General features: G+C 39.9%; 1 protein-coding gene across 4 annotated transcripts in view; it reads right to left on the bottom strand.

The window, feature by feature from the left end:
* Positions 1 to 10,165: 10,165 nt before the first annotated feature.
* The window catches only part of uckl1b (uridine-cytidine kinase 1-like 1b), a 46,811-nt gene continuing 38,328 nt past the window's right edge, over positions 10,166 to 18,648 (bottom strand). For all 4 annotated transcript variants that reach the window (XM_083769088.1, XM_083769089.1, XM_083769090.1 and 1 more), the window contains exons 10-15: positions 18,269 to 18,362; positions 16,294 to 16,356; positions 16,025 to 16,147; positions 14,887 to 14,994; positions 13,602 to 13,758; positions 10,166 to 12,607 (exon numbers count right to left, since the gene is read on the bottom strand). In XM_083769088.1, the coding sequence (XP_083625214.1) occupies positions 12,528 to 12,607; positions 13,602 to 13,758; positions 14,887 to 14,994; positions 16,025 to 16,147; positions 16,294 to 16,356; positions 18,269 to 18,362 (625 nt within the window). In that variant the 3' untranslated portion in view covers positions 10,166 to 12,527. The remainder of the gene's footprint in view (positions 12,608 to 13,601; positions 13,759 to 14,886; positions 14,995 to 16,024; positions 16,148 to 16,293; positions 16,357 to 18,268; positions 18,363 to 18,648) is intronic.

Raw genomic sequence — 18,648 nt, forward strand, 5'->3', positions numbered from 1 at the left:
AGGGAGTGCTGTGATTTTTATACTTTTTTCTGTTTTGTATACGTGTCTATGGAGTTAACATTACTCTGATTATTAGAGTAATGTTAACTCCATAGACCTGGGGGTCTATTAGAGTAATGTTAACACTCCATAGACACATACAAAACACCTGGGGGTCTATTAGAGTCTAATAGACCCCCAGGTGTTTTGTATGTGTCTATGGAGTTAACATTACTCTGATAGACCCCCAGGTGTTTTGTATGTGTCTAAGGAGTTAACATTACTCTAATAGACCCCCAGGTGTTTTGTATGTGTCTAAGGAGTTAACATTACTCTAATAGACCCCCAGGTGTTTTGTATGTGTCTATGGAGTTAACATTACTCTAATAGACCCCCAGGTGTTTTGTATGTGTCTAAGGAGTTAACATTACTCTAATAGACCCCCAGGTGTTTTGTATGTGTCTATGGAGTTAACATTACTCTAATAGACCCCCAGGTGTTTTGTATGTGTCTAAGGAGTTAACATTACTCTAATATACCCCCAGGTGTTTTGTATGTGTCTAAGGAGTTAACATTACTCTAATAGACCCCCAGGTGTTTTGTATGTGTCTATGGAGTTAACATTACTCTAATAGACCCCCAGGTGTTTTGTATGTGTCTAAGGAGTTAACATTACTCTAATATACCCCCAGGTGTTTTGTATGTGTCTAAGGAGTTAACATTACTCTAATAGACCCCCAGGTGTTTTGTATGTGTCTATGGAGTTAACATTACTCTAATAGACCCCCAGGTGTTGTGTATGTGTCTATGGAGTTAACATTACTCTGATAGACCCCCAGGTGTTTTGTATGTGTCTATGGAGTTAACATTACTCTAATAGACCCCCAGGTGTTGTGTATGTGTCTATGGAGTTAACATTACTCTAATTGACCCCCGGGTGTGGTTATAATATTCTAATATGTCTTCCCTGTTTCTTCTATGAAAGCTGAAAGCCCCTTTGAGTCAAAAGTGACATCACAGCACTTTATCTTTAATATTCACCAAAACCAGTATGCAACCAGTATATTAATGGCAAGTAGTTTCTACAGCTTTAAGTCCAAAAATCGGAACTAACTAAACTGACCCTTTAAGGAATTCCCTAATCGCCATATTGTTACAATTAAAATATTGAATCTGTTCAATAGACCAGAAGTGAGGCCTGTTGAGAGGAGTAAGGGGTTTCCAGGGGGTCCCCAGCTAAATTATTTAATATAGAATCAAAATCAGTACAACCGTTTTGACCTCATTTTATACTGTGGCTATTTCTGAACAAATTGGAAGATTTAAAACACAAATATTATCTTATATTATTACTTGTGTTTCTGTCACAAGATCATTTCTAATTGGGGTCCATTTGTTTTAGTTTAGTTTTTTTTTTTTAATCAATTTGGTGGTCCCTGACATGACTACATTAACTACTGTTAGCCTAAATACACAATAGGTAGCTCTGATCAGTGTGCAAATTACTCCCTCTAGTGGTGAACAAACAGACAGACCAGTCTTATTCCTGTGGCTGGCAGGTTTAGAATTATTGATTGATTGAATACTTAGTTTTCTTTTTCTTCTCCTTTTTTAAGTCCTGGGGATTGTATTGATAGAATATGAAAGACATTATAGTGTATGTCCCCTCATTTCAATGGGATTTAATTAATATCGCCACTTGGAAAGTAACTATGTACAGTACTGTAGGCCTACTTCAGTACAACTTTGAGTTTTTTTAGTTTTTTTTTTAGTTTTACTATTTCAAAGCTTTAGTTTCAAGTTACCTTGTAGATTTAATTGTGACATAGATTAACCAATTAAGACCTTTGTCTATTTTTCTGGAAAATGAGTACAAAATACAAATGACTGTTTTAACCCATTTAGGCCTGACGTCGACATTTATAAAATGTCTTCTAAATCCTGACAGTTTTCATAAAAACCTCTATGTCAGTGGTTCTCAATATTTCATGTCAAGGACCCCGAAAATTATATGTAATTGGCTGCCGACCCCCATCTGAAAATATGTAGTTCCATCATGGACCTCCACCCAGAAGCAAAGATTTGAGTTAAAAATGTTGGCTCTGAAAGAATATAATTACATTCAAAGATTTGCGCCACATTTTCACACTTTTCAAAAATAGCAGACCTACAAGCTCGTAGATGAGCTTGTAGATCTGCTATTTTTCAATAGCTCATAGTATGACATAATGCTTTAAAACACCAAAAGGGTTTCCCGCCCAAAATGGTTAAAGGACAATATTAAAAGATCAATCTTCTCTTATGGGTCCTAGCTGGCACCTTAACGTTTTCAGATGGGGGGGTCGGCAGCCAAATACATATAGGTAATTTTGGGGGTTCTTCTAGGCACGAACAATATTGCGAAGCACTGCCTGTATAATAATAACATCCTTTGTGTATAAACCAACAGTGTAATGGTACTTACAGGGCTGCCTAATGTAGCAGTCTGACCGGCTGAACATTTCTCTGTAGGCCAGCAGGGCAATAAGCAATCAGACTGAATTATAGATGACACAAGAGGACTCTCTCTCTCTCTTTCTGTTCAAATGAATGTCAAACCAATTTCAGAGACAGTCTCATTTTAGTCATTGAAATTATTATTTCCCCCTTTATAGTCATGCACCATGTTCCCATAACACGAATTAAAGGAACATAAACAATGAACGCTTTGCTCACATCTCGTACTACACACTTACACAACCCTGTGAGTGTGGTACTACCTCGTACTAACCCTGAGAGTTCACTTGTTTCCATTGTGGTCCTATTTATTCATTAACATTCATCAACACACAGCATACAAAACTAACACAATAATACATGAAATCATCAAATGCAAACACTATGTACAAAAGAGATAAGGAAATTACAATTTACCTTTTTTTTCCCCTCCACAAATATCTTTTGAAAATAGCAGATCTAGAATCAGGATAGGTATGCTATAATAGGTTTCATGGTTCCATACTGGTTACTGGTTCCCTTCTCATGGAATAATAGTGACATAGCAGATCTACAAGCTCATAGCGCGCCACTGAGTGGCGCGCTATGAGCTTGTAGGTCTGCCATGCATTATTATGGTTTAGCCATGCGCCCTTCATATTCCCCTCTTCATATTCAGATGGTAGTGAGTCAGTATTTCATGGGCTGACGAACCTGAGATTGAGCCTTTGAAAATAAATCACCATTCTCAGGTTGGTCAGTCCTGGAAAGAGCTGCTCAAGAACCTACGTTATGAGTGATGATGGTGTGTCCATGTTCCACTTCCTGTAGATCCATCATCCATCCATGATGCTTCATGATGATGAATTAGTAGTTCATGATTTAGTTTTAGTTTACTTTATTCATCTATCAGTTTCAGCTTCTGCATCTGTCATCACTGTGTACACAGTAAATAGTTCTTTAGATTAAACACTAATCCCTGCCGGGCAGAAACCTATCTCCATATTCTAACTTTTAGTTTTTTCCAGTAAATTAACACCCTATACTTGATCATACTACACACTACTAGTGTCACACAAAAGCATCAAAAGTAGCAGATCCACAAGCTCTAAATGTGACGCGAAACAACGCATTTACAGCTTGTAGGTCTGCTATTATTGAATTTGAATCCTGAAAAGTAATAGTTTTGGACATGTGAGGTTTCCACCCGACAGAGACGATTATATTTATTGCTAAAGCAAGGCAACAGAGAAAGGACCAACGCGTTTCCACTCTTGGGTCTTCGTCTTCAACGGGGTCTGACAATCATCAGGCTAATTAGTCACACTTCTGTTTTGCAGATGACTTTAGGTCAGACTTCATTAAGTCTGCTTATTTTCATTTTATATATATATATATATATATATATCATCTTAGTTATTTCTCTACTTCACTAGGCTACTCCATTTATTAGTTATTTCTCTACTAAAATAGTGAAAATAGCAGATGTACAAGCTCAGCTGAGCATGCGTAGATCTATTTTCACTACTTTTGTGCTCTTATAATAATATGGCATCAATCACCTATGAATGGATATATATGTACAGACTGTTGACAGTATACGGCTCATTTTATATGTATAATGACAGCCAGTCTACAATAGGCCTACTCTACTGTATATACATGTACAGTTTAGCAATAAGCAGTAAGCGAGGTAAACACAATGCATAGAGACAGTGTAGTGCCTCAGTAGCCTGATCTAGGATCATAGCCAATAACCTATATCATCAGTCTAAAACAGTAGACTATAAACATTCAAAATATACAAACTATAGGATGCCCAGGTCAACAAATTAACTATGCTATTTAAATAGCATTTTAACCTTTGTGTAAGACTGCATGGTTGTCGAGGCTAGGGAAGGTGCTACGGCACGTGCTAAGAGCTATAGTGTATAATATATAATATATGGGATAGTATATATAATATATACGAAGTCTCTGTACAGTGAATATAATGAGCAATACACCATCTATCAGCAAGAAAACGCTTACAGCAGTTATCCATCTGGCCCATTAAAACCTCTCACAGCAATTAAAACCTACCTGATGAAACCTAATGCACAAACAGCCTCTCACTGTAATAATAAGACCTAAATCACTATGGCTTTGACTTCATGAGCGCAGTCCGTTCTGTCTGTAGTGTTTCTTTTATGTAGATGGAGGTAACACACACACACACACACACACACACAGACACACACACACACACACACAGTTGGACAAAGCACTCAACCCCAGTGCTTGAATCAAATTATAGATTAGATAATGCAGGTTAAATATTTACTCGCCTAAGTGGAAGTTTCTCAGTCTTTTAGCAGCAAAGTACATTTTCTTTCTAATAGGCCTACCAAATACATTGCAGTATTAAAAAATTATAAACTCACATCTCACATGAGCTAGCACATCGGCTATTTTCATTAATATGTCTGGGTCCCCGGCAGGGGTTTCCTTTCTAGAAATATAGCTAGAGTTAAAAGTACAATATTTGTCATTCAAATGTAGTGAGTCAAGTCATAAGCATCACAAAAAGAAATACGGTATTAGGGTATTCAAGTAGATGTACTTAGTTACTGTCGACCACTGCATACGTGTGTGCACACAAACCCACCCCCCCCCTCCCACACACACACACACACACACACACACACACACACACACATATGCGCACCCAAGACACTTTATCCACTGCATCAAACTAATTCAAACCTTCTCCACATCAATCAGAAATACCTCTCCATCTGAATTATTCAGTCTCAAGTGTCTGCATGTTGCCACAGAGTTGGCAGGCTCTAAGTCCACCACTTAGAAGCGTCCACAGACACACATACTGTACACAGTCACAGTCACAGTCACACACACACACACACACACACACACACACACACACACACACACACACACACACACACACACACACACACACACACACACACACACACACACACACACACACACACACACATAACAATAAATAAAGTCAAGCTGTTTGTTCCCCCTCCGCCGCCCCTTCAGTCCCTCTCCATTACAATAATGGAGATCTGTTATTGTTGAAAAGAATCCCCATATCGCTGTCGAGGAGAAACCTTGCATCTCCACATTTCAACTTTTTAAATAACTACACTACATCGCCATACAAGAGTGTTGCGCGAAAAGCAGTGAGAATAGCAATCTCTGAACGCGATACGTTGTGAGCTCTATTTTAAAATAATAATAAACCCCCCAAAACTGTTACTTTTCAGGATTCAAATTCAAAGGATTCAAAGTATAGCAGATCTACAAGCTCGTTCCTTCGCGCCACGTTTTGAGCTTGTGGTCGTTGATCTGCTACTTTCGATGCTTTTTTTGTGACGCTGTAGTACAGTATATGCTGTAACACAAAAAGTTAGAATATGGAGATAAGAGCTTTCCAGCCAACAAGACAGCACACGATTCTTCTTCTCTCTTACCCACATCGTGACAAGACCTCCAGACTCCTCTCTCTCCCGCGCGCCCATGAGAGCCCCAGACCACACCAGACAGATATGGAAATTATTATTCTAGACCTGGCTCTCTCTCTCTCTCTCTCTCTCTGTCTCTTTCTGAAGACAAACTAAAGGCGGAGGAGACAGAGAACACAGTGGAAACAGCAGTTACTTCTTGTCACACCAGACTACGAGGATGAAAAGCCTGGAGCAGGTACAGTAGTGTGTAAAGCCTGGAGCAGGTACAGTAGTGTGTAGTCGAGTTATAACGGTCGGCCACTGCAACGAGAGCTGTGACCTCATCAAACACTATATACTGTAGCCTAGTGCTGATGAGGATGCCGCACTTGCGCACGCCCACACACGCACGCACGCACGCAAATGTTTGTATTACTATACTACTATAGAGCGTCGCAGTCCCGCCCCCTACCAGGGCCCAGGAAATGATTCTCCGTTCATTTTCCCCATAGACATTTTTAAAAGTATTTATTTAAAAGACGTTTATGCCGCGGACAAGACGGCTAAGACGTAGATCTTGGGAAATAACTCCAAACACTGCAATAGTGGCAGAGGGTTCTATGGGCACTTCTAATACATCTGAAAATGTTTTAAATATTGATTGCCAAAATGTACTTAGCTTTGGACAAAACCAAAAAGCATGTGCAAGGGTAGCTTGATCTTGATTGCAACGATCACATATAGGATCCATGGTAGGAACAAACTTAGATAGTTTTACTTTGGACCAGTGGAGGCGATGTGTAACCTTAAACTGAATAATAGTATGCCTTAGAGTCAGATCAAACATCAACAGAAACGTGTGTCCCCAAGTCTCCCTCCCTCCCATTGATTATTTAATGAGGTAAGTGGTTCCAGGTCAAATGAGTTTAATAAAGAGTAAACTGACCCAATTACCCCTTTTAGAGTGTGGATTGAGTCTAAAAGAGAGTCTGGTGATTGTCATGGGAAATCCGTAATAGATGATGTTACAAAATTACACACAGTTTGACGCTGGTGGTAAATTGATGACATGATGAAGTCAATCATTCAAGGGACCAAATGTTTCTAGGAATCATTGGGGAAAAAAACAGCAAAACAAAAGGAGGAACTCTTTCACTCAAGCCATGTTAGGTAGAGTAAGATATAAAGATAAAATAAAAGCGACATAAATGTCAAAGTAATAGACGTGTAACATTTACCTGTAATGTAATAGATGTTTTTAATAACAATACAAGCTATTTATATTGTGCTTTTATTGGTACTAAGGTTTTAATGGTCTCTGCTTTACAGAGCACACATTTTATTAAGAGAATAACTATCGGTAGTTAAAAAGGCTAAAAACTAAGCAAAGAAAAACATTAAAGTTAAAAGGCATGTTATGCGAGTGTCTGAAAGTTTATATATGACACTAAACACAAAATGTGCAATGGTCACCCTTTATAATTCCATAAGCATATTATAGGAAACATATTTGGGCGAATGGGCGTAATGACTGATGACATCTCTCTCCCTCTGCCACTCATATTGGCTCATATGTGGCACCCGTTAGCTCACATTGCTCAGCCAATCACAGTGCAGAATGACACATCTTCCAGCCAATCACGGAGCTGATTAAAATGAACCCTACACTGTTTTCTTGCAAACCAAAGGCAGTTTAATTCCAAGATTTCAGTATTCAGTAGTTCTCAAACATTTCCGTGCCAAGGACCTCCAAAATTATCTATTTGGCCGCGGACCCCCATCTGAAAATGTTTAGTGCTAGGGACCCCCAGAACAGAAGTGTTATAAAATATATATATTTATATTTAAACATTTTTCAAAAAAAAAATATATAGCATAGGTATAACATATTATATTATAACAAGTTCACAGCTCGTCTTTGTGTTGGGTTGGGGACCTGGGCCCCCTTATGTGAGAACCACTGAGCTATTCTTGACATATTAACTGTCACGTTAAGGCTACTCAGTACTCACATGTTTCAGCCCACCTCATGTTTTTCTCTTCTTTCTGCCAATGAAGCAACACCCAGCTTTGCTGTCACCTCACCTGTTGTTGGTGTGAAAGGGTCGTTAATGACTTTGAAGTTAAGACCCCCCAAAAACGCATGTATACGCCACAACAAATCACCTCTAAAAAGAATGGCAGAAGTGTCTCTTTACTCTTTTAGGTAATATTTCGTCGTATGACGAAATAATGCGAAAATAGGCAATCTACAAGTGTACTGTACACTTGTAGATTGCCTATTTTCACATTTTATACATTATTCATACATATATATTTTGGATATTTTACCAAAGTTAAAACTAAAAGCAAGACCTACGGTCACCTACCATAAACCTCTTTGATGTGAAGCTTCGATCAACACCTGGGCTGCTGATTCCCCCACTAGATGGCAGTTGGTGTATTTTATTACATGATGGATCATGGATGCGATGTATGGGGAACATGGGGCGGCTCATTCTTTGGGTGGCCCATTCTTTGGGTGGCCCATTGCCCACATTGCCCATTCTTTGGGTGGCCCATTGCCCACATTGCCCACATAACGTCAGTCCAGGCCTGATAATCACCGACGAGTTTGCAAAGCAGCTGTGCTTCGTTCGAACGCATGTTGTCCTGTTTAACTTCCAATGTGATTTATTGTGATTATATCCATGCCGGTGTTTACGTTTACACCTCAATGTGCCTGCGGAAGTGTCGTCCTCTTTCAAGAGCGGTCGAGCAGAGGAGGAAAAGCCTTCTTGCTCTCTGCTGCCTCCAGGTGGGCAGAGTGTCCTTGACGCAAGGTACGCAGGTAGAATCCTCCTCCTCAGGAGCATATCCACGGATATCCCAAGCCGTGCATATCCACGGCTTCCCAAGCCGTGCATATCCACGGCCGTGTATGCCTATTCCCACTATAGGCTGAGGAAGAAATGCCACTTGACAGTTTTCAAATCAGCCTCATGGTGGCGCTACAACAGGCCAAGTTGCGTCTCACACACACACACACACACACACACACACACACACGCACGCACACACACCACACACACAGTGTCAAGCACTTAACCCAGAGTGGCTTGGCTATCATCGAACTCTGATGACCATGACCATGATGACAACGTCAACGCTGATCACGTGACGCATGCCCGCGAAGTTAGACATTAGGTTATTAGATTTTTACATGTGTATTGTATTAATATTCAAAATTTGTTTTGTTTTTATGCATCTCCTTAAAAATCTCCTTAAATATTAGCAACTCAGCTGTGCTTTAGAAATAGACTGAATAAATGAATGGATGAATTAATGAGTTTGAGTTATAACTTTTTTCGAACATTAATAAAAAAACTAAAATAATATAACAACAAACAATGTTAAACTCACTTTGCATGTTGCTTTGCCAATCGATGTGCCATTCACTTTAAGCATGCGCATACCCTCAAATTGGTTCATGCCATGGCCTCATATAGCCTGTGTGGTTTTGAATTGGTTCATGCCATGGGCTGTGTGGTTTTGAAGTATGCCTGTGGGTTGACATGAACCATTATGCTGAGTTTTGTGTGAAAAGGGGTAAAATAGACTGAAGTTGTCCAAGGGTCCTGGGTATATGTCAAGCATGTATGTGAATGACAACCACAATATCCTCTGCCTGTTCACAATGGTAGCATTATAAGGCCTTATAGGCCTAGTTGTGAAACCTTTTCATGCCAAAAAATACCCCCAAATTGATATTTCTAAATATATTTGGCCGCGTACCCCCATCTCAAAAGGTTTTGTGCCATGGACTGGACTCCCAGGAAGAGAAGATTTGAATGAAAAAAATCAAAATTATTCAAAAATCTTCCAAACATTTTCAATATTTTTCAAATACTATTTTTCAAATACTGCGGAAGACACATGATAATGTGAATTCCCACAACCTACTCCTACAGGGGTGACCCTGTCACAACATGTTTTAAAATGGGTGACGGAGGCCAAATACAGATGCATTTGGGGGTCCTTGACAGGAAAGTGTTTGAGAACCACTTACCAAACACCTAAATTATACTTAGTGGTGTGGTACAAAGTATAAATTAGGTTTTAATGGTCTGATTCACTGGGGTCGTCTGAGAGGTTACAGCGTCTCTGTGAATTAGCATGTTCTCTCACAAAATCAGTAAAGATTACATTATTGTTTAAGACAAAATTAATGATGCAAGAAAACACTGACTGTGACTTAATAGTTGTATTGTACTTTTTGTTTTAATAAAAAATAAAATAAAAACAACAAAACATAAATACATGCAGCAGGAGGAGAGTTAAACACAGCACACAGACACAGCTGAGGTTGGGTGGTAGAGATTTACAATTCAAAACGATATGTAAGTGAATGATGACATTTTCAACAGTAAACACATGGAAGATAGCGTTAATCATACTACAAAATTAACACTGCAACAGAGATTATTACTGTAGGTCAATTGAACATATTTTAAATGTTCAGTTCATTATGATGTCAATGTACTATATGGAACTAGGGTGAATATGAATACTGTATGTTCACATTCGGAAGAACATCATGTACAGCTTTATCGTATACTATAGGCAAAGCTACTGTACACTTCACATAATCAGTTCAACCAACATAACATCAATTCTTATTCTTATTTTTTTAAATCATGTAAAAAGTATAAAACATGTGTGCAACACTGATGATGTCAAAGACATTACATTAAGAGAAAAAATAATACCAATCAGGCTAAAGCTTGGTAATAATAAGATCAGGCACTAATAGTCTGGGACTCGTTTCTGAAATGCAAATGAGTGTCCATTATTGACTTCATTTAGGGAATACACTCTGAGAGTGCAGGAGTGCGCCCCAGGGTGCTCTGTGGTCCATCGTAATTTCAGAGCGCTCTGAGGTTCGCTCGCTGTTCGAACATTTAGAGAATCAGAGCACATGGATTGTCTCACAAAGAAGACATTGCCGACTTCTATGGAATCCAAGAACTTAATTTAAAACATGAGAGCATTGTGCCCTGGGAACGCTCAGAGCACACATTGACCATTCAGAGTGAAAAGCCAGGCTGTCCTAAGAGCGCCTGAACAACGGGGGAGGAAGTCACTGCAAAATTGCGATGGTTGCAGCTTGTTTGGAACTCTTTAGACTAGACAGTAATGAACAAACATCTATGTGTAACAGGCTCAGCTCACAAGTTGTGAGTTGAGCAGATCCGCTATTTTAGCAATTAAAAAATAAAATGCTTCAAAATGTCTTAAAACGTACTGTATATTTGTACAGTACGTATGTCTCTTCAACTCAATGTCTTTCTTGACAAACTGAGACATGTATAGTTTCTGTCGGGTAGAAACCTCACAAAACTGTTACTTTTCAGGATTCAAATAAAAAAACAGCAAAAGTATCTGATCTACAAGCTCGCAGAGCTGCTACCTTTGTGTGATAAAGTAGGGCATTCATTTACAATAAGAAAAGAAAAGGTTTCTGCCTGACAGCAATAATGTACGACTGTCAGATCAGGACCATTCATTATTATTAAGGGTATATTGGTGAATGACATGTTTCATAAACATACAACACAGTCGCTCTATACTTAGACACATTAAGAACGGATCAGAAAGATTTAGAGAAAAGAAGTAGCAAGGCTCAAGAAAGAAAGAAAGAAACCTTACACCTACGCACGTTTCCGATGAAGTGGTCCTTCAAAGAGTCTCTCTCATAAGGAAAGCGAGCTACTTGTCTTTGATTGCTTGTGTCTATTTGCATGACTCCTTTCTTTGTGTGAAAGGTAAAAACAAACTCAACGAATGTGGATGCCGTTCTGTACAAATTAGCACAGTTTGTGCAATAGGTTGAATCGCTAGTGTTGCCGCGACAATGGACAGCAGTATGACCATGGCCTTTACCACGTGTCACTCCCCATCTCTCTGCCCTTTCCTGTCTGTCTACTGTTCACTATCAATAAAGGCATACAAGCCCCAAAAAAATCTTTAAAAAACAATTAAGCCCTATTTTATACTTTACATATATAATATACGGTGTCGCCCAAAATAGCAGAAATAGCTGATCTACAAAATCCACGCATCACGATGTGGGATTGTAGTTCTATTTTCAATATGTTTGATTATATTCCATAATCGATGAAGTAGTTTTTGAACTGTCATTGTCACTAACATTCACTGTCATTCGCTACAGTCGCTACATTCCTTCACAACAAAATATCCTCTCACAATCTAAAAACGTACAGATTGTCACAAAAAACAGCAAGATATGAGACAACTTGACTCATCCAACATTCTATACAGTACATATAAAAATATTCAAAATTTTAAATTTACAACTGTCCAAACCAAACATCGAATACAAATAATATATTAAAATATATTAAAAACATGTATACAATATATATGGTATTTATAACGTCTTTGATACTATCCCCAGATTCTCGCTGCTGTACTCGGGTTAAGGCGAAGGCATCCAACAACCGAAGGTGCATGTTGCAGGCCAGCAGAGGAGAATACAATATTCATGTTGTCCTCAAAAAGGCCGTGACGCTCCTGCATTGTTCAAATAAAGTTTGTCCACAATCAAACGCTTCCTCAGTAACTGGGCTCGTCCATCTCTTCATCGCTCCAGTCCGGGGGTGCGTCTGTTCCGAAGTATCGATCCCCAAAGTTTCCTACCGTAAGAAATAAAAGCTTGTTTTAGCAGCAGACACCGTTAGCAACAGCACGGAGACTAGACATGTTTGTTTGAAGTTTTGCCAAACACAAAGTCCTATATTTTTTTTGGAATGAAAAACCTTATTCCGAACATGATAAAATTAGACAAAAAAGTCAAAGAATTAAAATCAGTGCAATATAGAAAAATAAATAATATTCCCCCCCCCCCCCCAAAAAGAGAAGAACAAGCCTCACTGGCCGCAAGTATAATCTTTAAAAATAATTTACTTTTATTATGTGATTTGTGTGAAAGGAGCTCCCACACACGTAAAATGTAAAAATAGGATTGTTTTGGTAATATTGTTCCTGCATACGGACAACCAGGTGCGAAGCTTTAACCTGCTCGCCTTGCACAAAAAAACCTTTTTTCACACCTGTAAGCCTGTGATGATGTGACAATAAATTTGTTTCTGATTCTGAAGTAGTTTCATGCACTTGCTCAACAATGAGTCATTTCACATCTACAGCTGCGAGTTGAAATCTTGGTTTTCAAAAATATACTACTTCCCATGCAATCCGTTTCTTCACCTCGATAGCAGACACACATTGAGACACGGTGTACTGTACAGGCACACAGACACAGACAGTCACTCATAACCTCAGACATGCCCAAGTTATCTGCATGTAGCGCTGCGGATTAGCAATCGACGCCACTGGTGTGAATTCAATGAAGTGGTTATGCTTTTGCAAACTTTGCTGTTAAAACCCATTCTGGGCGGGAACCCCTTTTGGTGTTAGCATTATGTTATGCTTTAGCTATTGAAAAATAGCAGATCTACAAGCTCATAGCGCGCCACCGAGTGGCGCGCTACGAGCTTGTAGGTCTGCTATTTTTGAAAAATAGAAGAACGACTGACATAGAAACATAGCTTTTTCAGAAAACTGTCAGGATGTAGAAGACATTTTTAGAATCTGATCTCAGGTCAGAATGGGTTAACGGTGTTTACTGACCTATCCCAGGGATGATGTGGAAAAGGTCGTTGACCTTCTTGTCCACGGCCGTGGTGAGGATCTGGACCTGGGGGAAGGCGTAGGCCACAGAGTGGACGCCCATCTCTGCCATGAGCAGAGACACCAGCAAGATCTTATCCTCCTGCACGTCGTGGTCCTGAGGAGAAGACACTCTCCTGATTAAAGCAAATACAACAGCTAGTTCCGACCAAGCCATCTGATTGGTTTTAAATAGGCTCTCCACCCATGCTCAAATAAGCATGACGGCACACCGAGCCTTTCTCAAATGAAACTAATCAAAATATATAAAAATCAGCCGTGCAAAGCCTAGTGGTTTGCATGGGAAGTTTGCAAATTACAATTACAGCATTTAGCAGATGCTCTTAATTCAGAGCCACTTACAGCAAGAACAACACAAGTTAATACATCAAATGCATAGAAAGTCATCTAGGATAGAAGTAGATTAAAGACCTATAGTTTGCAGACGTAGTAGCTAAATATGGCATAAAAAAATAGAATCTACATTGAATATCTTAATTACAATGAGATTGAGCTGGACTGGTTGCGTAAACAGGGAGTCTGTCTCTGTCAGACCCCATGTATTTCCAGCATAACAGAGACTCAGATAACACTCGCAGAAAGGCTGTTATTTTGAGAGCAAAATGCCCCACCACAATATGAATAATTTTTTATTTTGATGGTAACTGTTGTATAATCTCAATATTACAGTCAAGAGTAGCTTGACCGTGATTATTGGCATGCCAGTGATGCGGTCAGGAACAAAGCGGAAAAGCATCACTGACGCACAATATAATCTCACAATTGAAAATAGGCCAAATCCTAATCTGCAATTTATGAAACCGAGTGAAAGGAGCCTTTCACACATTAACACAATAAAATGACGTTTGTGTTTTGGTAGCCATACCAGTCGAAGAAATTGCAGATTGAGGCTTTAACCTTTGCCTTTATGAAATATCCGAGATCATTAGGATTGTCTGAAAGTTTGAACCGGTATTGTTGCTAGTTTGACCACTTAAAATACCCTTTAATCTTAAAATAACTAATAAGCCCAAATAGCTTAGTTAAGTGTTGTGAACTTGTGGAACTGCTACTTTTGGTGCTTTTGTGTGACGCTGTAGTGGGGTCAAGTAAGGTGTTTATTAATGGAGAAATAAAAAGTTAGAATATGGAGATAGGAGGTTTCAGCCTTGCTGCAGTAGTTTTGTAATTGCTTCATGGCCGAACAAACAACAGAAAATAGGAGGAGCAAACACAGCACACGTACCAGTAGGACCCGAACAGCCATCATAGCAGCAGCTCCAGTAGACACCGTGCAGTCCATCAGAACAACATGGTCCTCTCCGATGTCTTTGGGCAAACGCAGGTAGTGAAGCTAACCACCATGAGAAAACACAAACAACCACCATGAGAAAACACCAAAGATTACTCGCATCACTTCAACCCTATATTGACAGAGGCTGCCCAAGGGTAGATACTTGGGGGTTGTGTTTGGTTTTTACTGTTTTATTTTTTTGTTGTTGTGTGAAATGGGCTATGAAGTGGTCTAAAATGGCGGTATTCTAGCATCTGTTCACAGTGTTGTCACCTCATCTTGACCAATAGCGCCTCCGATAGGTTCCCACAACTCAGGGTTATTACTCTACCTCTTGAGCAGGACTAGAAACGCACCTGAACCCCAGCCGCTGCCCTATAAAGCCAAAGTGCAGTAACAACGTTTTTGGAGACACCATATTTCCAATTACCGGTAGTGTAATATCTCATTTGGCTTTTAAACCCAATATCGTCCACTTTTTTCTCCCCAGTAATTACTGCACGTTGGCTTTGTAGGGCAGCGTAGTGGACATGGAAACGCATCCGGAACCTGTGAAATATGTGACATGGCACAGAGTAGAGTAGAGTATGGTTCGCTTAGTTCTTGTAGTGGAAAAAGTGGGGGACGGGTGCATACTTAGTTTAGACTAGTCATTGGTTAGACATGGGTTAAGGTTAGGTTTAGGTGTGCTGCCCCGTGGGAGGTTAGGTTTAGGGTGAGGGTTTGAGATAGGTTGTAGTTGTAGGACTAATGACTGGTCTAACCCATTCTGACCGGGCACCCATTTTGGTGTCAGCATCATGTTATGCTTTAGCTATTTAAAAATAGCAGATCTACAAGCTTGTATCGCGCCACCGAGTGGCGCGATACGAGCTTGTAGGTCTGCTATTTTTGAAAAATCGAAGAGCGACTGAATTTTTTTGAATCTGATCTCAGGTCAGAATGGGTCCGTCAGACCAGTGTGTGTCTGGCGGAAACCTCGTATGAATCTGATCTCAGGTCAGAATGGGCTAACCAATGACTAGTCTAAACCAAAAACTGTCTAAACTAAGTACTGCACCCGGAAAAGTGCCATAAGTGTTCCTCCCACCTCTGGTTCTCCGGTGTCCTGGTTGGTCTGGATGAGGATCTTTCCGATGCGGACGTCTTTGCACACCGCCCTTAGGGCGGGTTCCATGGTCTCCCCCGCACGCAGGATGGACACGCCCGTAATCTACGTGGAGAGAGAGAGAGAGAGAGAGAGAGAGAGATGGCAGAGGCTAATTGCATCTGTTTGAAGTCTGTCTGGAATGGAATCCTCTTTAGAAGAGGAGAGAAAGGCTTGGGGGAAATGCCAGGGAGTAAATGGAGTTCACTCACCCTCTTCCCGTGGAAAGTCCTGCCTTCGTAATCCTCTCCCTGGGGTGTCTTGACCACGTGGATCTGTGCCGTGATAAAAGGCACAAGGGGGAAAAAAAAGAAAGAATCATTAGCAGGCAGCGTTGGCCGAGCGGATTGCGGAGCGGTCTTGATACCGGAAGGTCGCCAGTTCGAATCAGCGGTCCGACACGTTAAAATTACCACCGTTGAAGTGCCCTTGGACAAGGCATTGAACCACTACCATGAAATGCTCCATGATCAGGGCCTGGCTGTAAACAAGTATCTGATGCTTAGTCCAGTGTCCCTGGGTAAACTTGATTTACCAGAAAGCTTTTCTTCTTTCTTCTTCTTCAGCATGTGGTGTGAATGCAACGATAGTCTGTCCAACACAGAACTATTGATTATGTTATTAATTATTCTATTCGTTGCTTTTTCAGTATTTTGATAAAATTGATAAAATTGAATAATCAAGAAGTTCAGGGGGGAAAGAATAAATAAACACAATTGCCGATCTACAAGCTGTGGCATGTTGTGAGTTTGTAGTATTTTGTGGTATTTTGGAAAATCTAATATTTTATCAAAATCTAAAATCAATTTTATATTATTTTGCACCCTTAGTTGGATCGCACCATTTTCAAATGCTTCCGCCTAACACTTTGTACTTTGGATGCTCTGAAAATTAGTAGATAGTAGATAGTAGTAAATAACTCCTGCTATAAACCATAATACTCTAAATCTAGCTAGCAAGCTGCCTGGCAGAAATGGAAATTCAAAAATATAATGTAAATATATCTTAAAAAAAAGAAAAAAAACCTGAACACAGGGTATTTGAAGATAGTCTGGCTTAGGCTGAGACACTATCCACAGAAGGACACATTGTTGTGCAGAGGTTTGTGTGGAAGGACAATAATTATACCTTTGCAATACAAAATGTGAGCCAGAAGACCCTGAGAATGTTGTGCTTCTTTCATAGTGTGTGTGTGCTCTCCAGTTTGTGTGTTTTGCGTACATTCCTCTATGCTGCTATCTTTAAAAAGGTGTGAGAACTTTCCGCTGTGGTGGAAGAAGTTTCCATGTTTGCTTTACTGTCAACGTTCTTTCTCTTTTACTCTCACTTTTGATTTTCTTTCCACTGGCCATAATCTTTCAATGCTTTATCTCCATTTCGCAATGCTCACCGAGTCGTATCAAGCCCTTCATATTATCCTTGTCCGTCACCTCGCTGTCCCCATAGTCTGTAGTCTGATTTGACATTCTACTTAACCCATTTTGGGCGGGAACCCCTGTTGCATTATGTTATACTTTAGCTATTGAAAAATAGCAGATCTACAAGCTCAAAAATCGTTAAGATGTGGCGCAAATCATTGAATATATATTTCAGATTGAACATTTTTAACTAAAATATTTGCTTCTGGGAGGTCCCTGGAACTAAAATGTTTTAGATGTGGGGCCGTGGCCCAATAGAGATAATTCTGGGGGTCCTTGACATGAAAAAGGTTGAGCACCACTGACATAGAAACATTTTTCATGTCCTCACTGTACTGCATTACTGCTTGTTTTTTAATGTCGTTGCCTTGCTTTTCTTTTATTCTCCATTGTTCTGTAAAGCACTTTGAGCTGCATTTCATGTCATGAAAGGTGCTATACAAATAAAATTGTATTATTATTATTATTTATTATTTAGTGCCATAAGACTTGGCTGGCAAACGATTTACGTCATAAGTGCTCTAAACATTCATTAAAGTCCATGGACTTTGCTGGAAAACGCTGCTCTATGGCCGTCCTTGAAATTAAAAGGTTTGGTATATAGTGGTATATCGTCTCTATCAGGTGGAAAACTCATATGTCCATTGTCCACAACAAGTGAGGGTTAGCTGACTTGTTGTGAGCTAACCCGTGTGTGTGTGTGTGTGTGTGTGTGTGTGTGTGTGTGTGTGTGTGTGTGTGTGTGTGTGTGTGTGTGTGTGTGTGGTACCTGTGAGGGCAGAAAGGACAGCGCGCGCTCGATCAACAGGCGCATCAACCTCTTGGAGTAGAAGATGAACTCGTCACGACTGGTCTCCTTGTTCCTGAAGAGGAGAGAGATACAAAATGTACGTCACACCAACGTCGCACAGTGTAAATTTGCACATTCATACGTGTTTTTGAAAATCCTGGCTGTGAAAGTTGGCGCATGAAAACTGAAATAAGTGTATTTGTGTTTGCTGTGTGTTCGTCTTCTTGTGTCCATTAGTGGAGCTCCAGGCAGCTGTCTGTCATCAGAACAGCTGAGTAGCAGTACTTACTGTGTAGCTTTGCGGGAATTCCTATTTTTCCTGCGATATAAATGTAGTGCCATGTGTTGTTACCATGTGT

The sequence above is a fragment of the Protomyctophum parallelum genome, assembly GCF_964188405.1.
Source record: "Protomyctophum parallelum genome assembly, chromosome: 7".
NCBI lineage: Eukaryota > Metazoa > Chordata > Actinopteri > Myctophiformes > Myctophidae > Protomyctophum > Protomyctophum parallelum.